General features: G+C 29.4%; 1 protein-coding gene across 6 annotated transcripts in view; it reads left to right on the top strand.

The window, feature by feature from the left end:
- Nucleotides 1-17,617, top strand: part of mtm (phosphatidylinositol-3-phosphate phosphatase) — a 74,618-nt gene that overhangs the window by 41,283 nt on the left and 15,718 nt on the right. For all 6 annotated transcript variants that reach the window (XR_012757263.1, XM_075371963.1, XM_075371967.1 and 3 more), the window contains exons 7-11: nt 1,879-2,195; nt 7,334-7,464; nt 12,620-12,795; nt 14,203-14,310; nt 15,838-16,022. Coding sequence is in view for 5 of the 6 variants with exons in the window: in XM_075371963.1 (XP_075228078.1) it covers nt 1,879-2,195; nt 7,334-7,464; nt 12,620-12,795; nt 14,203-14,310; nt 15,838-16,022 (917 nt within the window). In the remaining variant the exon portion in view is untranslated. The remainder of the gene's footprint in view (nt 1-1,878; nt 2,196-7,333; nt 7,465-12,619; nt 12,796-14,202; nt 14,311-15,837; nt 16,023-17,617) is intronic.

The following is a 17,617-nucleotide window of genomic DNA, read 5'->3' as shown; positions in this document are numbered from 1 at the left end:
TTTTATTTACAGAATTTATTTTTAGTACTGTTACACATAATTACAATGGTTATGGTAATTACTGTATTTCTTTGTTGTTTATTTTTTTTAATGTTGTTATCTCGTAGAACTGGAATTTGGTTAATACACCATTGGCATAGATAAATCGTTTTATACATTTCTGTTTTTATTCTCAACTAATACACTTTCCTGTTTAAGATATCAGTTTTCATTATCCCTTGACAATCATATAAAGAGTCACTTTATAATACAGTACATTAAACTTAATATAATCATATTTATTGAGATTTTCCTAGAAGGTTTTAAAATTATACAAATAGTAATAGACTAATTGAATTTTATATTTGTTTATAGAATGAAATTAAGTAATATTTTATACAAATTTTCACTCTTACTGGAGCACAGAAGGAAACTAAATTATAACAAATTTGAATTTTATTATTTTCCCAATTATTTGTCTAGATTTGAGAGAATCTGTATATGAGAAGTTCAGATGTAGGAGGTTATTCTAAATTGCATTATTGTTGTATTTAATAAGTCATTAGAGAAGTTAAACCTAATTTTGGTAAGTGAATGTTTTGTACATTTTCGTAATAGAACATTTATGAATTAATATTCTTCACTTTAAGACGTTGAAAATTTATTCAACAGTAACACAGCTCAACATTACTGCGATACTAGGTACAGGCTGAATTACATATTCTCAGTACATGGACCAATGCTGTCGCTAAGTTCCTGTTATCTGATACTTTGTGTACCTCATTTTATTCCCAAATTAAATCAAAAGCATAGCAGCAACTGGGATCTTTTAAATAACTCGCTGGTTATTTTGGAAAATCCCTATTGTTGTGTATGGCTTCTTGATGAGAAATGAAAACCATTAGTGGTCATTTCATAACACTATGTTCTTTTGGTTCATTAAGATTCTGAGTAGATAAAACTTGAATCTCATTTTTTATTGTAAATATGTTTGTATTGTGAGGAATACTGTTTATAGTGCTAAGGTCTGTTGGGATTTGTTCTTTTTGTTTTAGTTTAAAGGTTATTTAAGCATATATCCGATGTAATTAATGTTATTTACAAAACAAGGAAAATAAATTAAGAGGGCTAGGAAGCCAACCTTTAACTGATCTGCAGTTTGGCCACAAATCGTTTTTTTTCTGCAGCCATTGCATTGGGCAGAGCTGCTGAACCTATTGCATACCATGGACACTGTATCCTTAGAACTTATAAGCAAAACTTACAGATAATCACCAGGAAGTTTGGGGAACTTTCACTATTTTCGGGTGGATAATGAGGAAGTAAGAATATGTTCAGTTGTCAATCTGTATGCCAGAAATGTTTTACATAAGGCGTTGTATACTACAAAACATCCTTCCTAGAGGGACAAATAGACATCTTTGGTTGATCATCTTTTTCTATTCAGGAGTCTGTGATTGAATTTTTCTTTTTTTCTTAAAAAAGATAAGTTATGCAGATAAATTAAATACAAACAGACAATTATATTGTCATGAATGTTTTCTTTTGCGTTTTCATCCTCAAACAATAAAAATTGTAAAGCAGTTAGAATCCAATGATCAGCATAATTGATTTAACGATTTTGTAACATGTTTATTTCTGTTCTCCTCCTGAATGCCACTAATTTCATGGTATAGTTTGAATTTGTTTCACAATGCTGCACGATACATACAGTTAACCAGGATAAACTGTTGTTAATATAGTATTACACATCATTTTCTCTGTAATCATATGAAAGACATTGTCAGTGATGTATTCATGATTGTAATATGAAATAGAAAATTATTATTATTATGTTACTGTATTTATATTGTTCTTATAAACAAATTGATTTATTAAGTATAATTTGTTTATTTACAGGGAGTTCCAAATGATATGTGGAAAATAACCAAGATTAATGAAAATTATGAAGTATGTGATAGTTATCCTGCAGTTTGGGCCGTACCGGCAGCAGCAACAGATGATGACTTGCGACAGGTAGCAACATTCCGTAGCAGAGGTCGTGTACCTGTGCTTTCATGGATACATCCTGAAAGTCAAGCGACATTGACTCGTTGCTCACAGCCATTAGTTGGTGTTTCAGGAAAACGAAGTAGAGAAGATGAACGATATATTCAGTTAATAATGGATGCTAATGCTCAGTCACATAAGTTATTTATAATGGATGCTAGACCAAGGTGACTGAGATTCTTTATGTAATAGAAATTTCTGTTGTGATAATTCTTTTTTCAACTTAACCCTTGTACATAAAAATTAGGCCCATAGAACAATACTGTATTACTGTCCAGTTCTGTAAATTTAAAAAGTCAAAATTTCAGTAAAAAAAGAAAATTATTTTTCTTCTGCTTTGAGTTACTCAAAGATTTGACTGTATTTTTAAGGTATTTTATAGAGCAAATTTATTAAACAATAATAATTACTAAGCATTAGTATATGATTATATTACAGTTTTAAATAATATTAGACAACTTAAATTTTACTTGTTACTGCTCTGTCTAGAATTTTGTATATTTGGCCTTCTATTTATTATATATATATATATATATTTATATATACATACATACTAGAGTTCCCCCCATAACGACTTTGCCCACGACATCAATGCAGCTTCACTCAAGCCGCCAAGTCAGTATTATTCTAGTAGCAGACTTATTTATTTATAAATAAAAATTGTTTAATCAAAAATACTTTTTTTTTAACTTTCATTAAATTAGCAGTAAATACAATTTTTTATTAGAAATAAAAAAGGAATTACAATAAACAATGAATTGCTATTCAACAAAATGCTGTTCCAGTATTTATTTAGTCGTGCTTCAATCAAAGTTTCGAATAAGATTGAGAAGTAAAATATCCTAAATACATTGAAAATATGTATGAAAATATAAAAAATTGATATCTTAATTCGTTCCCAATAAAATGCACAAAAATGTAAAATATATATTATTAACATTTAAACATTTGACTGTCATTGTTGTAAATTATACTAAACAGATTAAAAACAACAAAGTAATGCTTAAAAATCAATACGTGTGCAAATGCTATTCCAATTATTCCAGTATTTCATTTCGCTTCAATCAACCTTTTGAATAAGACAGGTTAGAAATCCTAAAAATTTTGAATGTGTATATAAAATACATTGTTGTATAAAAATATAAAAAATATGATATCTCAGTTCATTGCCAGGAAATGCGTGAAAATGTAAAGTATTGTTTTAACGTAAGTATTGTTTTAATGTAAGTACATTGTTTTAACCCTTTGAATTCAGAATCTCCTTTTCTGCTGTGTTCATTAAATTGATGCTTAAGTTATGCTTAAATCATGGTAAAAATGTATTTTGCGTGATTCTTAGAGTTACCTGACAAACACTAATAGGAGGTGGCCATACTTCATTTCTCTTTTTTTTTTACATTTTATAATTGCGTATGTGCATTTTAGTCAAGTAGGCAAAGACAGGTGCAGCCAGTCACATTACACATACAGTAACAATGGCTGTGTGGTTGAGCCGCCGCACCGTACACTGTTGCATTCCTTAAAAAAACAAGAAAATGTTTTTTAGATATTTATATGAAGAGTATTTGCAAGTCCCAGTCTACTGAATATCATGATTTGTGTAGTCAGAAATGGGGAAAATTTGCAAACATTGTTCATATTTTTTTTTTACCTTTCTTTACCCTTTCAAGGTCAAATTTTGAAAAATCTAGAAATTGATTTTTATATATTTACATGAAACTTACACAAATATACAAATTTTCATCAATTTATCTTCACCTTTTGCTATGTTGATGAATCAGTCGGTCAGGACAAGTGCTTTATAGGTACAGGTGCGTAAATTTCAATTGTTAGATTACATCAGACTTGACAGGAGTTAATTTCAAGCCAAGCTAATAAATTTGTCTCTTTTCTAATTTCTGTAATATTACCTTTATTCATTTGTTTTGCTAAATACTGCATATATGTGTTATATCTAATTCATTCATATTTTTGTCGCTGAATATATGAAATTACAGCCTCAGAAATATGAATGAATTATATTGTAGATTAATTATCATAAACAAATTAATATGCACTCACGTAAGTGTAACAAGATGCCACAGACAAAACATGAAATTCAGTTGTTTAAGATTACTGCTTTCATGATCTTTCTAGCCTACTAGTGGCCAGTACTAAAGATGAAAAACTAAACCAGTCTTCCAATGTATAGTAGTTGCCCTTTCAAGAATAAATTGGTTTCACTGAACAGGAAAAGGGGGACTCACCTGAAGTTCTGGCTGTTACTGAATCTGATAATGAGAAGCTTGCATCTAGGCTATACGTTTAGATTCTTGTACAAACACTGATCAGAGTTTCTGAATCAACAGATGGTTGTTAGTCCTTATTAATCCCTAGAGTTACAGCAGTGACTATTATATCATCTAGTGGAATTCAGGCTTGTGAAGATGTTACTGGCCTTTATCACTTTATTTCTTTACAAGAAGGGAAGTTGTTGTATTTTCAAACTTGCTCTGCCTTCATCTAGGTTGTCTTCTATCTGAATCTGACCTACAGATCAGATGGTTGCATATCATATTTTACTTGCACTAGGAATAGGCTAGAATTGGTGGTGACTGTCCCAAGGTAGGATTGACCATTACAAAATTGGCAGGAGGCTCTGGAGTTGGTTTGCCCTTGATGAAAATCTACTGAATGCAAGGAGATTTCTTTTAAAAAATAATAATTAATTTGATTGATCTGAACTTCTGTTGAGTACTACACCAAGATTGCTTATCTATGAATGTTTGTATCTACTGATTATACAACAATTCTTTTTGATCAATCTTGATTATTTTTCTTATAATATTGATTTTGTCATAACAACTGCATCAGTATAAATTATTAATTGACAATAAACTTATTGTTTTGTACAAAATTTTGAAAGATACAGTTGAATGTTTTGATTTCTATGATTTTTATGTTTTGATTTCACAAAATTTGTTTCAGAATTTTTCCTAATTTTTTCACGGTTCTTCCATATCAGTGATATTGTAGAAACCTAATTCTTGGAAATGTCCTTATTAGTTTCATCATCCTCTAATCTTCTGATAATGTGTGCCTTTTCCTCTATCGTGAATGTTTTTAGTAAAATCATAAATAAATCACTATTGAATGAATTACATAGTAAATGTAAAATGAAACACTGTAATTGCTTCAGTTTACAATAATCTGGTACAGGAAGAAGGTTAAAAAAAAGAATTACAGTACATATGTAAGAAAAAAGGAACTGTCAAATGTTTCTGTAGCTACAATGTAGATATACTGTATTATGTTACTGATGAGTCACTTCTGTCCGTCATTATAATGATAAAAGGTTCATTGCAGTAGGAAAAGTAGGTCATAGTAGCCGATATGTCACTACAACCAATATCATTGTAAACAGTATACATACTGTATTTATGTATTAACAGTATACCAAACCAACCATGAAACAAGTTTTTGGACACTATATCCAATATGTTATTATATCTGATGTCACTATAAACTATACTTACTGTGTGTGTGTGTGTGTATATATATATATATATATATATATATATATACACACATATATATATATATATATATATATATATATATATATATATATATATATATATTGTATTTTTTATATCAAAAACCAACTTGAGCAACCCAATACATTATATTTACATTATTACAATCCATTAATACATAATACATTATTTACAATCCAATTACACATGGACTCTATCACCTTCGAAATAGTTCCCTTGGGAAGCCACACCAAACGGTTTTCCCACTCTTCATAGCAGTATTGGAACTCAGAAACCAGAATATCCTTCAGATGGTTGGTTAAATTTTTTTTAATGTTTTTTACTGTTCCAAAATGATATCCTTTGAGGTGTTTTTTAGTCAGGAACAGGAAAAAGTTCCAGGGACTCAAGTCAGGTGAATAAGTTGGTTGAGGAACTACAGAAGTGCTTTTCTTTGCCAAAAACTCATTAACCAAGAATGCAGGGTGACAAATTGCATTATCATGATGCAACATCCAGTTGTTTTTGATGACTAGTCTCACACGGGCAACTTTTTTCCATAGTCTTTCAAGAATTTCTCGGTAAATATATTGATTTGCAGTCTGTCCTGTAGGCAAAAACTCCTTATGGACAATGCCATTACTATCGAAAAAACAAATTAGTATGGTTTTTATTTGCTCACTTTTGCTTTTTTAGGATATGGTGAGTTTGAAGTGTGCCACTCCTTGCTCTAGTGTTTTGTTTCTGGTTCGTTCTCAAATACCCAAAATTCATCACCAGTAATAAATATTTTTAGAAAATCAGGATCAGTTTCAATTTGTTCTAGAAGATCGTGGCACACTTCCAGCCTGTTGTTTTTCTGTTCAACAGTAAATTTTTCATGTCCAATTTGTTTGTCAAAATTTAATGGACTGTGGTATGGCTCAAATTCAATTGTTTTGTAATCATTCTGACAGTTAATTGCCGGTTATACTGTATCAAGTCTCTGATTTGCCCAACATTGTCGTCAGTTTTTGACATTCACGATCTTCTAGAGCATGGATCATACACAACTGATTCCTGGCTATCTGAAAATGCTTTAAACTACCTAAAAACTTGGGATTTTGACAGAGCATCATCTCCATATGCCCTTTTCACTTTTGAAAAAGTTTATAGCATTCTCACTGAGTTTAACACAAAAAACTTGATTGCCCAATGTTGCACATAATTAGTATCACTCATTATTGTAACGGATAACAAAAACTTGTTTCATGAAAAAATTTGTTTATGTCTCAGGTGGAAAAAAATATTAATACCTAATATAAGTCAGCTGTTCATATAACCATATGTTTACTAGTAACTTTACAGTGGTGCCACCTTAGCTGCCAAAAAAACTAGTCTCATTTCTTTATTTACAGACTTCGTATGTATATATATATATATATATATATATATATATACACACAAACACACAAAATGATTTTTTCTGTTTTAAGAAAGAATGAGTTTTAGATACTAAATTTTATCTAATTACACATTCCATTTTTTAGAAATTAATTTTTGGTATTTTGATGTTTTTTACAGTCATGGATATTAGGCTGATTTACCGTTAATAATAAAAAAAACTTTTAAAGTCGTAAGTAAGTTTCAGAATTATTTCTTTGAAAGTTATGAATTGTCAATTAGTAAGTTGATGATTTATACTGGATGCTACTGATCTGAATTTTCATTTTAATAGCAAAAATCTGTAAGAATGTTTGATATTATTATTTTGTATTAATAATAAACGTGGTTGAATTTTATCATTTCAGCGCCAATGCGATAGCAAATAAAGCTAAAGGAGGTGGATATGAATCTGAAGATGCATATCAAAATGCAGAACTAGTATTTTTAGATATTCATAATATACATGTTATGAGAGAGTCACTGCGAAAATTAAAAGGTAGCGCATGTTAAATTATAAGTTTAATAATGTATAAATGTATAATTAGTCAATTTTAATTTCTACCAGGTGTAGAAAAATGAAGTAAAAATGTAACTAAAACGTTTGTGAAGTATCACTTCTTCTTCTACAGAATTATGTTAATTACACATTAAACAATATTAAAATAAAATTGCTAAGACCAAATATATACCTTGTCATTCAATAAAATCTCCTTCTTTGACTATAGTTAGAGTTGGAATGAACTTATTGAACCTAAAGTTACATAAATTATTCTGTGTACATGATTAAATTATTAACGATTTACTGCTTTCTCTAAGATTCATTTAAAAGTGATATTTTTTTTAAATAACATTTGTAAATTTGATATTTGTCATAGGTGCAGCATAGCAAGTTGAATCATCTTCAGAGATATCCAATTAATCCTACGGTTGAGCTTATTATAATTAATTAATATCTAGTCCACCCAATTTAATTATATCATCAACTAATAAAATCCAAGTAGTAAAAAATACTCAAAAATTAGATATTTTTTTAATTTGTATTTACAATATATAAAATTCATTTGCTCTGGTGTACATTTATATACCTATACTCAGTAGAAGGATTTAAGTTATTAAATAACTTAAATATCTAAATTTAAGTAATAATAAAACCATTCCATTGTGCTTCAGAGACGTAAAATTACTAATCTTTTGTATGAATCTCCATTTATGATAACGGTATTGTTGTTAACAAATATGTGTTGAAATATGAAATTTCTTTGTGTTTTGTTTGATGACAGACTCTTATGGAAAAATTAAATTATTTTTTTTTGCAATAAAATGAAGCTGTAATGTTGTTCCGTAGTATCTTAGTAAAATGCTAAGCCTATCATCATTATTGAACATTTATCATAACTATTTAGTTTTTCACATGATATCATCCCTTGGCGGACCTTCAAAAAGTCACAAGTTTGCAGATTACAAAACTGGACTGTCCAGATCATAGTTAGGTGCCTGTAAATACGGATCATCTAGACTGATTAATAAATTAAACCTGAACCTTCTTTCTTTTTCCTGTTTAGCCTCCGGTAACTACCTTTTAGATAATACTTCAGAGGATGAATGACGATGATATGTACGAGTGTGAATGAAATGTAGTCTTGTACAGTCTCAGTTCGACCATTCCTGAGATGTGTGGTTAATTGAAACCCAACCACCAAAGAACACTGGTATCCATGATCTAATATTCAAATCCGTGTAAAAATAACTGACTTTGCTAGGACTTGAACGCTAGAACTCTCGACTTCCAAATCAGCTGATTTGGGAAGACTCGTTCACCACTAGACCAACCCGGTGGGTTAAACCTGAACCTGCCGGGTTGTTGGACTAGCGGTTAAACTCGTCATCGTAAAATCAACTGATTTTTGAAGTCGAGAGTTGTAAGGTTTGTGTCCTTATAAAGGGAGTTGCTTTTATTTTATTTGGATTTTAATGCTAGACTATGGATACTGGTTTTCTTTGGTGGTTGGATTTCAGTTAACCACATGTCTCAGGAGTGGTTGACCTGAGTCTGTTTAAGTCTACATATTTATCGGTTCACTTATTTTGCACTACATCTGCAACTATGTAAGGTCTGACCAGCCAGTAGCAGTTATTGTAGTTGCTAATCTATACGCCTGCACATCCAGACCTGGTAGTAGGTTGAAAACTGGTTGAAAAAAATAAACATTTATTAAATTAAAATTTTTTACTTGTTATTATATTATATATATAATACTTGTTATTATATTTATATATATAATATTTTACTTGTTATATTTATATTTATTAATGTGAAAAATTTGCACAAAAATAGTATTTGCTTATTCTTAAAAAAAAAATGCCTTCTATCAAATCAGATAATAAAATGCCTACAAGTATTACTCTGCTAAAGTAAAAAAAAAAAAAAAAAAAAAAAAAAAAACACAGTACTTCAACTTATGAGAAAAGGGCCTTGTTATAATTATGCTATTTTTAACAATCATTGAATCATTTTAAGATCTTTCCACCAATTTATTATTTTTTAAATTAAGTGGATTTCCTTCATTAGAAACAGTGTTAGTCTATGAATTTTTTTTAAAACTACAGTAATTTAAAAAAAACTAATTTCTCTATACGTACTTAAATAATTTTCATTAACATAGTAATTGGGGATTCAACGGTAACAGGATCTGTGTTATTGCATTAGGCCATGGTGGTCACCCATGTCCGGCAAAATAGATGTTACTTCAAGTTGCCGTACTATGCCGTCAGGCACATACACTTTGTATTTTACTATTTGCAGTGACCAGCATGGTCTATCTATAATATTACCACTAGGTTTTCAAAACTTTTTTACATGACTAGTGAGTGGTCCATAATTTGGAGATAAATATGAAGTAGAAAAATACTTAATGGAATATAAAAATACCTTTTGTTTTTTAATCTTTTTTACTTGCATTTTTCAAAAATGAAATAAATAAAATATAAATGATTTTTAAACAATACATTAAAAAAGTATATGAAGTAATATTTAAAAAAAAATATATAACAGATAATACAAGTCCAAAGTTATGTTAGAAAAAATTAAATGTAGAAGAATTTCAGTAGCAATGTTCTTTATTGAAGCATGGCAGACAGTAATGAGACTGAGAAGGACATTCAGTGCAAAATTTGGGGCTTTTATAGTTATGTTTTTATTATATTTTCTGTCATGTGTCCATCGCATTTGTCTTGTAGCAACCTTGCCACCACTTTTTTGTCTTCCTAACTGTATCTTCTGTGCACTTTAGTTCATGTTTCAGTCATCTAGGTCTTAAAGTCAAAACACTTTCCTGATGATTAGTTTCAACACAGAGGTAACGAATTATTGCTTTCCTGAACTGAACCACTGGCAATTTTTTATTTATTAGTCATTCATTAGATTGTGAAGAATCATTGCATTTATGATAGCAGTGTTTAATAGCAGTTCAATGCCTAATTTACTAAACCATTTGACAGTTTTTCTCGGTGGTGATGAATAGGCACTTACTTGATCCAAAAAATCTGTAGCAGATTTCGTTTGGTTGTAATCTTGTGCAATTTTCAAATTGTATTTTCTTGTCCTTTTTGTTAATAGTCTTCACAAATTTTATAGAGTGTTTTGTTGATAATAACAAAATGTCTAATTTTTCCTTCCACTTCATAACTGTTATGCCGTTTTGGTTTTCTTTAGTCTTGCATTCTCCAGTTTTCAATTTTGCCTATGTTACTTCTTTCAGTAAATTTTTTGTAAGTGTGCCAACTAAGTACGTTTCATTTTTCACAAATTTTTTCTAAGTCAACACTCGTGTACCAGTTGTCTGTATATAACGTATGGTCTTTATTCATTAAAGATTGACATATATTGAGGAAAACATTTATTGATGTATTGTATACATTGTCAGAGGTTTTACCCACATATATTTAAATTTTATATGTATAACCTGGAACACTGCATAATTTGAAGACCTGTATGCCATACTTGTGCCTTTTTTGTTTGTAATAGTGCCTAATTATTATTCTGTCACGAAATGGCACCATGCTCTCTTCAACACATTGATTCATTTAGAGTATAATGCTTTGCAAAATTTTTGCTTAGTGTATTTACTAAATTTTTTATCTTGTACATCTCTTTTATTGGAGACTTCATTATCCTTAAAATGAAGCATATCTAAGAACATTTCAAAAAATCTATTCCGACTAATTTTGCTTTTAACAAATTGCTTTCCTAACATTGGTCATTTAACCAGTAATCACCCAATTTATTTAGTTTTGCTAATTCCGTGAATTAAAAATCTCAAGGTTTTTATCAGTTTGTTTCCACCGATGTAGTCAAGAACATATTTTCAGCATCACTGTATGAAGTGTTTTTGGGCATATAGATTTGTTGTAAAGCACTATTGTCAAGAATTTTGTCTGTCACAAGTAGTGAATAAAAATTTTCAGTTTATTAATTACACATAGAATATCTTAAATTTAAAGGCTTCATACCTGGTATGTTGGTATTTGGAATTACGGAATTACATTCTGTTGATAACCCTTAGGTTCTGACCATTTTGATGATGGTAATGAAGTTTCATCTGACGTGGCTGCTTTTGATGATATTTCATCCTCACTTTCATTGTTTCTGTTTCACCAGTGAATCATCACTGTCATATGATAATCTCTGTTTATTATGGCTCTGTAATTCAACCTTATCTAATATTTCTAGTAGAATGTTTTGAATAAAATCATCATCATCAAACTCCATTTTTCTAAAAAATTAAATATATTATGAAAATAATAAAGAATATGAATATAACATACAACCCATACAAACAGCAAGATATGGAATGGTTTTACATCAGTACAGCAGTTTTTCAGCCTTGAGTGGACCACTTGCCTTACTACATGTCTGGCACGGCCACTGTAGTAAAATAATTCTCTTAATGTCATAGCAGACACCGATGTCCAATAAGTGTTTTTTTGTTGTATTAAGCATAATATGACACAAGACTCAAATTTAAGCGTATCAAAATATTTAGTTTTATGTATCGACTCTGAAATCATAAATAGCCCATTAAGCAAAAATAAAAAAATTAACATTGGCAGTTAAAATTTTAATAACTGAATTCTGATTTATTATATTCAGAAAACACAGTAATAGTTATGTGTTGTCTTTAATGTTATATCATTTATTTACATCTTATAATATTATTATGGACTTCAATCATATGTATTTTTTATTTTGTAATTAATTGTGCATTAATTAAAATGCTGCTGTGATCAAAGTTTTACATTGGTTTCCTTTAAGGAAAATGCAGGGGCAGTTCTTTTTTTATACTGATCAGAACAGATTTATTTATGCATACTATTTTCACTTTTTAATTGTCATGATGCTGGTGTTTAGAATTTTTCCTAGTTAAGATTTTTATTCCTTCACATAAAGTCCTGGTATAAAAATTATACTTATCATTTAACTTGGTACTGTAAAAGAAAAAAAGATTTCTACCGTTTCACTTTTTTTTACTACCCATCTTCAAACTTTTAAAATTATATTAGAAAATATTTAAATAAATGTTAAAGTGTTTCCTACACTTAACTGATATAACAATACTAACTACTTTGTTAAATTTTTTGTTTAACTTTTGCAGAGTTATGTTTTCCAAATATTGATGAGTCACGATGGTTATCTGGGGTTGAACAGACATATTGGTTAAAGCATATAAAATGTATAATTGCGGGGGCTTGTCGTATTGTTGATAAAATCGAAAATCATAAAACATCTGTTCTTGTTCATTGTTCTGATGGTTGGGATCGAACTGCTCAGGTTAGTTTTATTAAATTATTTTTAATAAACTTTCAATACGTATTAGTGAAGACTATTTACCCTCAAAATTTCATGAGTTTAGGCTCTTTTGTGTATTTGCTATTGGATGGAGGGAGAGTTGAGTTCATTTAAAAAGTATGTTAAAAAAAAGACAAATTTTTGTAATAGTATGCCAACTGGTCCATGAAGCATGTTTTGAAAACAGTGCTGTCTAGTGGCAACTTTCAGAAACAGTCATTTTCTACATCACTCTATCATTGTTAGTCATTGAGCTAACATAGTTAAACATTGTTAAAAAATGTCATCTGATCTTTTTTTAATAAAAATCAGAAACCTTGAAAAACATAGTGTTATGTTTTTAATTTTTCAGAGATGTCTCAAATTGTTCAGCAAACTCATGGAGAATACTGTAAGTCAAATGCTGTGCTAGTGATGTTCAAAACTAGCAAAAAATTCACAAACATCTCAGAACTGAATTACCTTTCACATCAACAGAAAACCATAACATCAAAGAAGTTCATGGAGTTACTTGTAAAAAATTGCTATTTAACTGTCAAAGAAGTTTTTGAGGAAATTGGCATCAGCATAGGATCATGCCACATGATTTTAAGAGAAAAACTTGATATCAATCATATGATGCAAATTTTTGTTTATTGATGGATCAGAAACATAATATGTTAACATCAACCAAGAACTTTTTATCTGTGTTGTCAATGAAAACTACTGATAAAAATTGCAACGACAAACAGCAGATATATGGTTATGCTATGAAACCAAGGAGCAATTCTCTCTCAGTGGATGAGGAAAGAGTCACCCCAGACATCTAAAGCCCCCATGATTTAGTTAAGCATGAAGGTGATGTTGTTTTTTTTTTTCTTTACTGGTAAGCAAAATAACATTGACTTGACTAAAAATTCTCACCAAAATAAAAAATTAGTATTTTTTTCAATATTTTTGAATTTGGTGCCAAATTCAAATATAGGAATAGTAAGTTTGTGGTAGTTTTTTTTTAATATGGTTTAAATATATTAATTTTAAAGATTTAATGATTATTACATTTTATTCTTATTAAGTTTTTTTAAAGACTGTTTATGTTTTAAACATTTTATTTTATTAAGTTCTTGCCTTAATTAGTTAAAATGTGTACTTATAAAAACCATCTCTTGGTAGAAAAAGAATATTGGGAAATTTGTTGGAAAGTTATCTCATTGTTGTTCAGTTTGAATTAGTTTAATCGTGGGTGTAGATTTATGTTAAAAAACTAAATTAGTTATTGCATATTTTCACAACTTATGTGATTTTATACCCTCAGGGATTATAATTATATTACATAAAAATAAGGATGATAAAAATTTTAACTGCTTATTTTAATGTTATTCTGTAATTCTGTTATTTATTTTTTTACAGCTGACGGCTTTAGCTATGCTTTTACTTGATCCTTATTATCGCACGGTTCAAGGATTTGAAGTACTTATAGAAAAAGAATGGCTTAGTTTTGGTCATAAATTCCAACAGGTAAAGTTTTTAAATAAAAATAAAATGTCTTGATAAAATTTAATCAGGTTTATTTTCTTCAAAATCAGTAAAATCTCATGAATTCAGTGTGCAGTTATATCTAACATTTTGTTTTTTTCTTAACGTGATAATAAGCACGTTAAGATCTATGTTTTATTTCTAAAGACAATATTTTTCAGTGTTAGCTTACATATTTTTTTTAATATGTTGTTTTTAAAGGCTAATTAACTGATAAACAACACGAACTAGTTGATCAGACTTTATGGAACATAAATCAGGTTGCCAGTGATGATGATGATGATGATGATGAGGAAAATAATGAAGGTGGTTGCAAACTAGAACAAGAAAATTAGAAAAAAAATTAGTTGCAATACAACAATGGATATATTTGCTATATTGATTGTTTTAATATATGCAAAGTTAAAATCTTTAATAAAAGCTGTAAATAAATATATATGATGTGTGACATCCTCCCTCTTGCTGCAAATATATTTTTTTAATAATACATATATATATATATATTTTTTTTTTTAAATTCTATAATATAAACCATCTAATACAGAACATTGACTTAAGTTGATCTTACCTTAATTTTATCGTGAAAGTACTTTCACAAGATTCTGTATCATCAGTCATGATTGAATTATATTATTAAACTGCTTATTAAATTTAAAAAGATTAAAATAGACTATTTATATGGTGTAATGTTTGTTACATTACATTTTTAACATGTGATTTAATTAAACAATTCAATCATGACAGAATGTATGATTCTGCGAAGGTACTTTCATGATAAAATTAAGGTAAGATATGTCTTATCTCAATTCTGTACTAGGTGATTTATATCATAGAATTTAAAATATAATTTAACAATACAGAGGAATAATATGAATCTTAAAAAGATTAATTTCAATAAAATAATATATATATTTATTTATTTATATTTTAATTCTAATATCACATTCTTCAAGTTTTAAAAAATAATTTATTTGTGTTACACTGTAAAACAATTATTATTTTACCATGATGTAAGCATATTTGAAGTTACAGACTATGGAACTCGCCAGGTTTGAAATGAGTAAAAAGTAAAATAACAAAAAGTAAACCAGAAAGAGCTTAAATATCAGAAAATAGTTGTTTTTTTTGCTTAAACTATAGATAGATAACTTTAAAAATAAGTAAAAAGAATTCTCTTGTTTCAATTATTCCCACTTCATCTAATGTCTTGGAGTTTAATGATTTTCAAAAGTATTCAAGGATAATAACTTAGAAAGGGAAGGTGGAAATAAAAATTAAACTTTTTTCATATAAATTTACCTATTTTTATCCTAGTGATGGTGTAAATTCCATTTTACTTAATTTTTAACTTACTGCTTTTTTACATCATTAAACCAAATGCTTCTCTGTTTCCTTAGTCACTGACTTGTCTGTCTTATGTTAAATATTTTCTAACATTGTAACTCATAGAAATATACTGCTGAAATTGTCTTTATTTATTTAAAGAAATAAATTTATTTTTAATTTTAGCGTATTGGCCATGGTGATGATAAACATTCAGATGCTGATCGATCCCCAGTTTTCCTCCAGTTTATAGATTGTGTGTGGCAAATTACAACGATGTATCCTAATGCATTTCAGTTTAATGAATATTTTCTTATTACAATATTGGACCATCTATATTCCTGTCGATTTGGAACATTTTTATTTAATAGGTACGTTCACAATATTTTATGTTTTTTATATATTACATTTTTTATATTAGATTTTTTTCATAACAAGATTTATATGTTAAAATGCTCATAAATATTTTGAGTGTACAGAATATTTAAAAAAAAATTCTATAAACATTATTATTGTTCAGTAGTAAAGAATAAGTTGTGAATTACTAGATACTTTACCTCATTAGATGTTAAGTTTTGAAACAAATGGTAAAGAATGGTAAACCATCGTCTAGTGTTTTACCTCGAGAAAAACTCCCTATTTGTCCCTGAACAGTGCAGTTTCTGCCAAGGCAGATTATCTCTCGATCATGTAGTTGCTCTTGAATCTGTCATTCAGAACACCTTCCTACTTCGCCAATGCCTTATTGCTGTTTTTTCGATATGCAAAAGACGTATGACACAGCTTGGAGGAAAGGAATCCTAACTAAACTGCATGGATTGGGTATACAAGGAAATCTCCTTTCATTTATCAGGGGTTTCTTCAGTTGTTGGTCCTTTTGAGTTCAAGTTGAAACAATGATATCTGAAAATTTTACACTAGAAAACTGAATACCACAACAAAGTGTCCCTATGTCCCCAAGTGTTACTTTGTTTTATAATATTATAACAAATTGTGTGTAAAAACCTGTTGTGTTCTTTCTTTATTTGTAGATGATTTTTCAATTTACGGAGCTTATAAAACTTTAGCCAGTGTTGAGAGGCTGCTCTAAAACACAATAATCCATTTAGAATTGTGGTATAAAATGATTGGAATCATGTTTTCTCCAGAGAAAATGAAATGCATATGCTTTTCACGCTTGAGGGAATATGTTGAACCTCAACTGTTTCTTCATGGTGAACCAGTTGCATGCCTGCAGGTTACATTTTTAGGAATGTGGTTTGACCAATGACTAATGGGGTAACACATTTAAAGAATCTGAAGGTAAAATGTTTCAAAATGCTAGACAAGCTTAGAGTTCTATCTAATACTCATTGGTGTGCTGATTGAATATACGTGTTGTGCTTCTACAGTCATGCATTGCATGACAAATAAGTCATGCAATGCATGACTTATTTGTCCGCTCAGGCAACCGCACTAAATATGCTCAATGCATGGAGTTCATCATTCATTTATCAGTCTTGCTACAGGCTTGTTTCGCTCAAGCTCCATGGTAAGTCTACTAGTGGACAGTGGTGAACCATCTCTTTCGAATAGACAGAACCAAATGATATGCTCCTACGTAGCTTGCATTAAAGTTTAACCAAATCATCCTACCTTTGGGGAAGTATCCTCCAACCAGCATGTTAATTGATATGAGGAACGGCCAAGATCTGCTGCTCCTCTAGCCATCAGAGTTCATCAGCTTTTCTTATCTCTAAATATATAATTACATCAGTCTATAACAAAAAATGGGCACAAATCCAGTTATCTTATGAGAAATTTTTTAATATTGTAAATAGTGAATCCAGATGCTATAATGTACATAGATAGCTCTAGACACAATAATTCTGTTGGTTGTGGTTTTGTGGTTGCCAATAGAACTTTCGTGTTTGGCTCTCCCTGCATTTCCAGTGTTTTCGTTGCGGAGCTGTATGCTATTAACAAG

This window comes from Lycorma delicatula, chromosome 7 (assembly GCF_047948215.1).
Source record: "Lycorma delicatula isolate Av1 chromosome 7, ASM4794821v1, whole genome shotgun sequence".
Lineage (NCBI taxonomy): Eukaryota > Metazoa > Arthropoda > Insecta > Hemiptera > Fulgoridae > Lycorma > Lycorma delicatula.
This window is presented reverse-complemented; position numbering and strand designations above follow the sequence as displayed.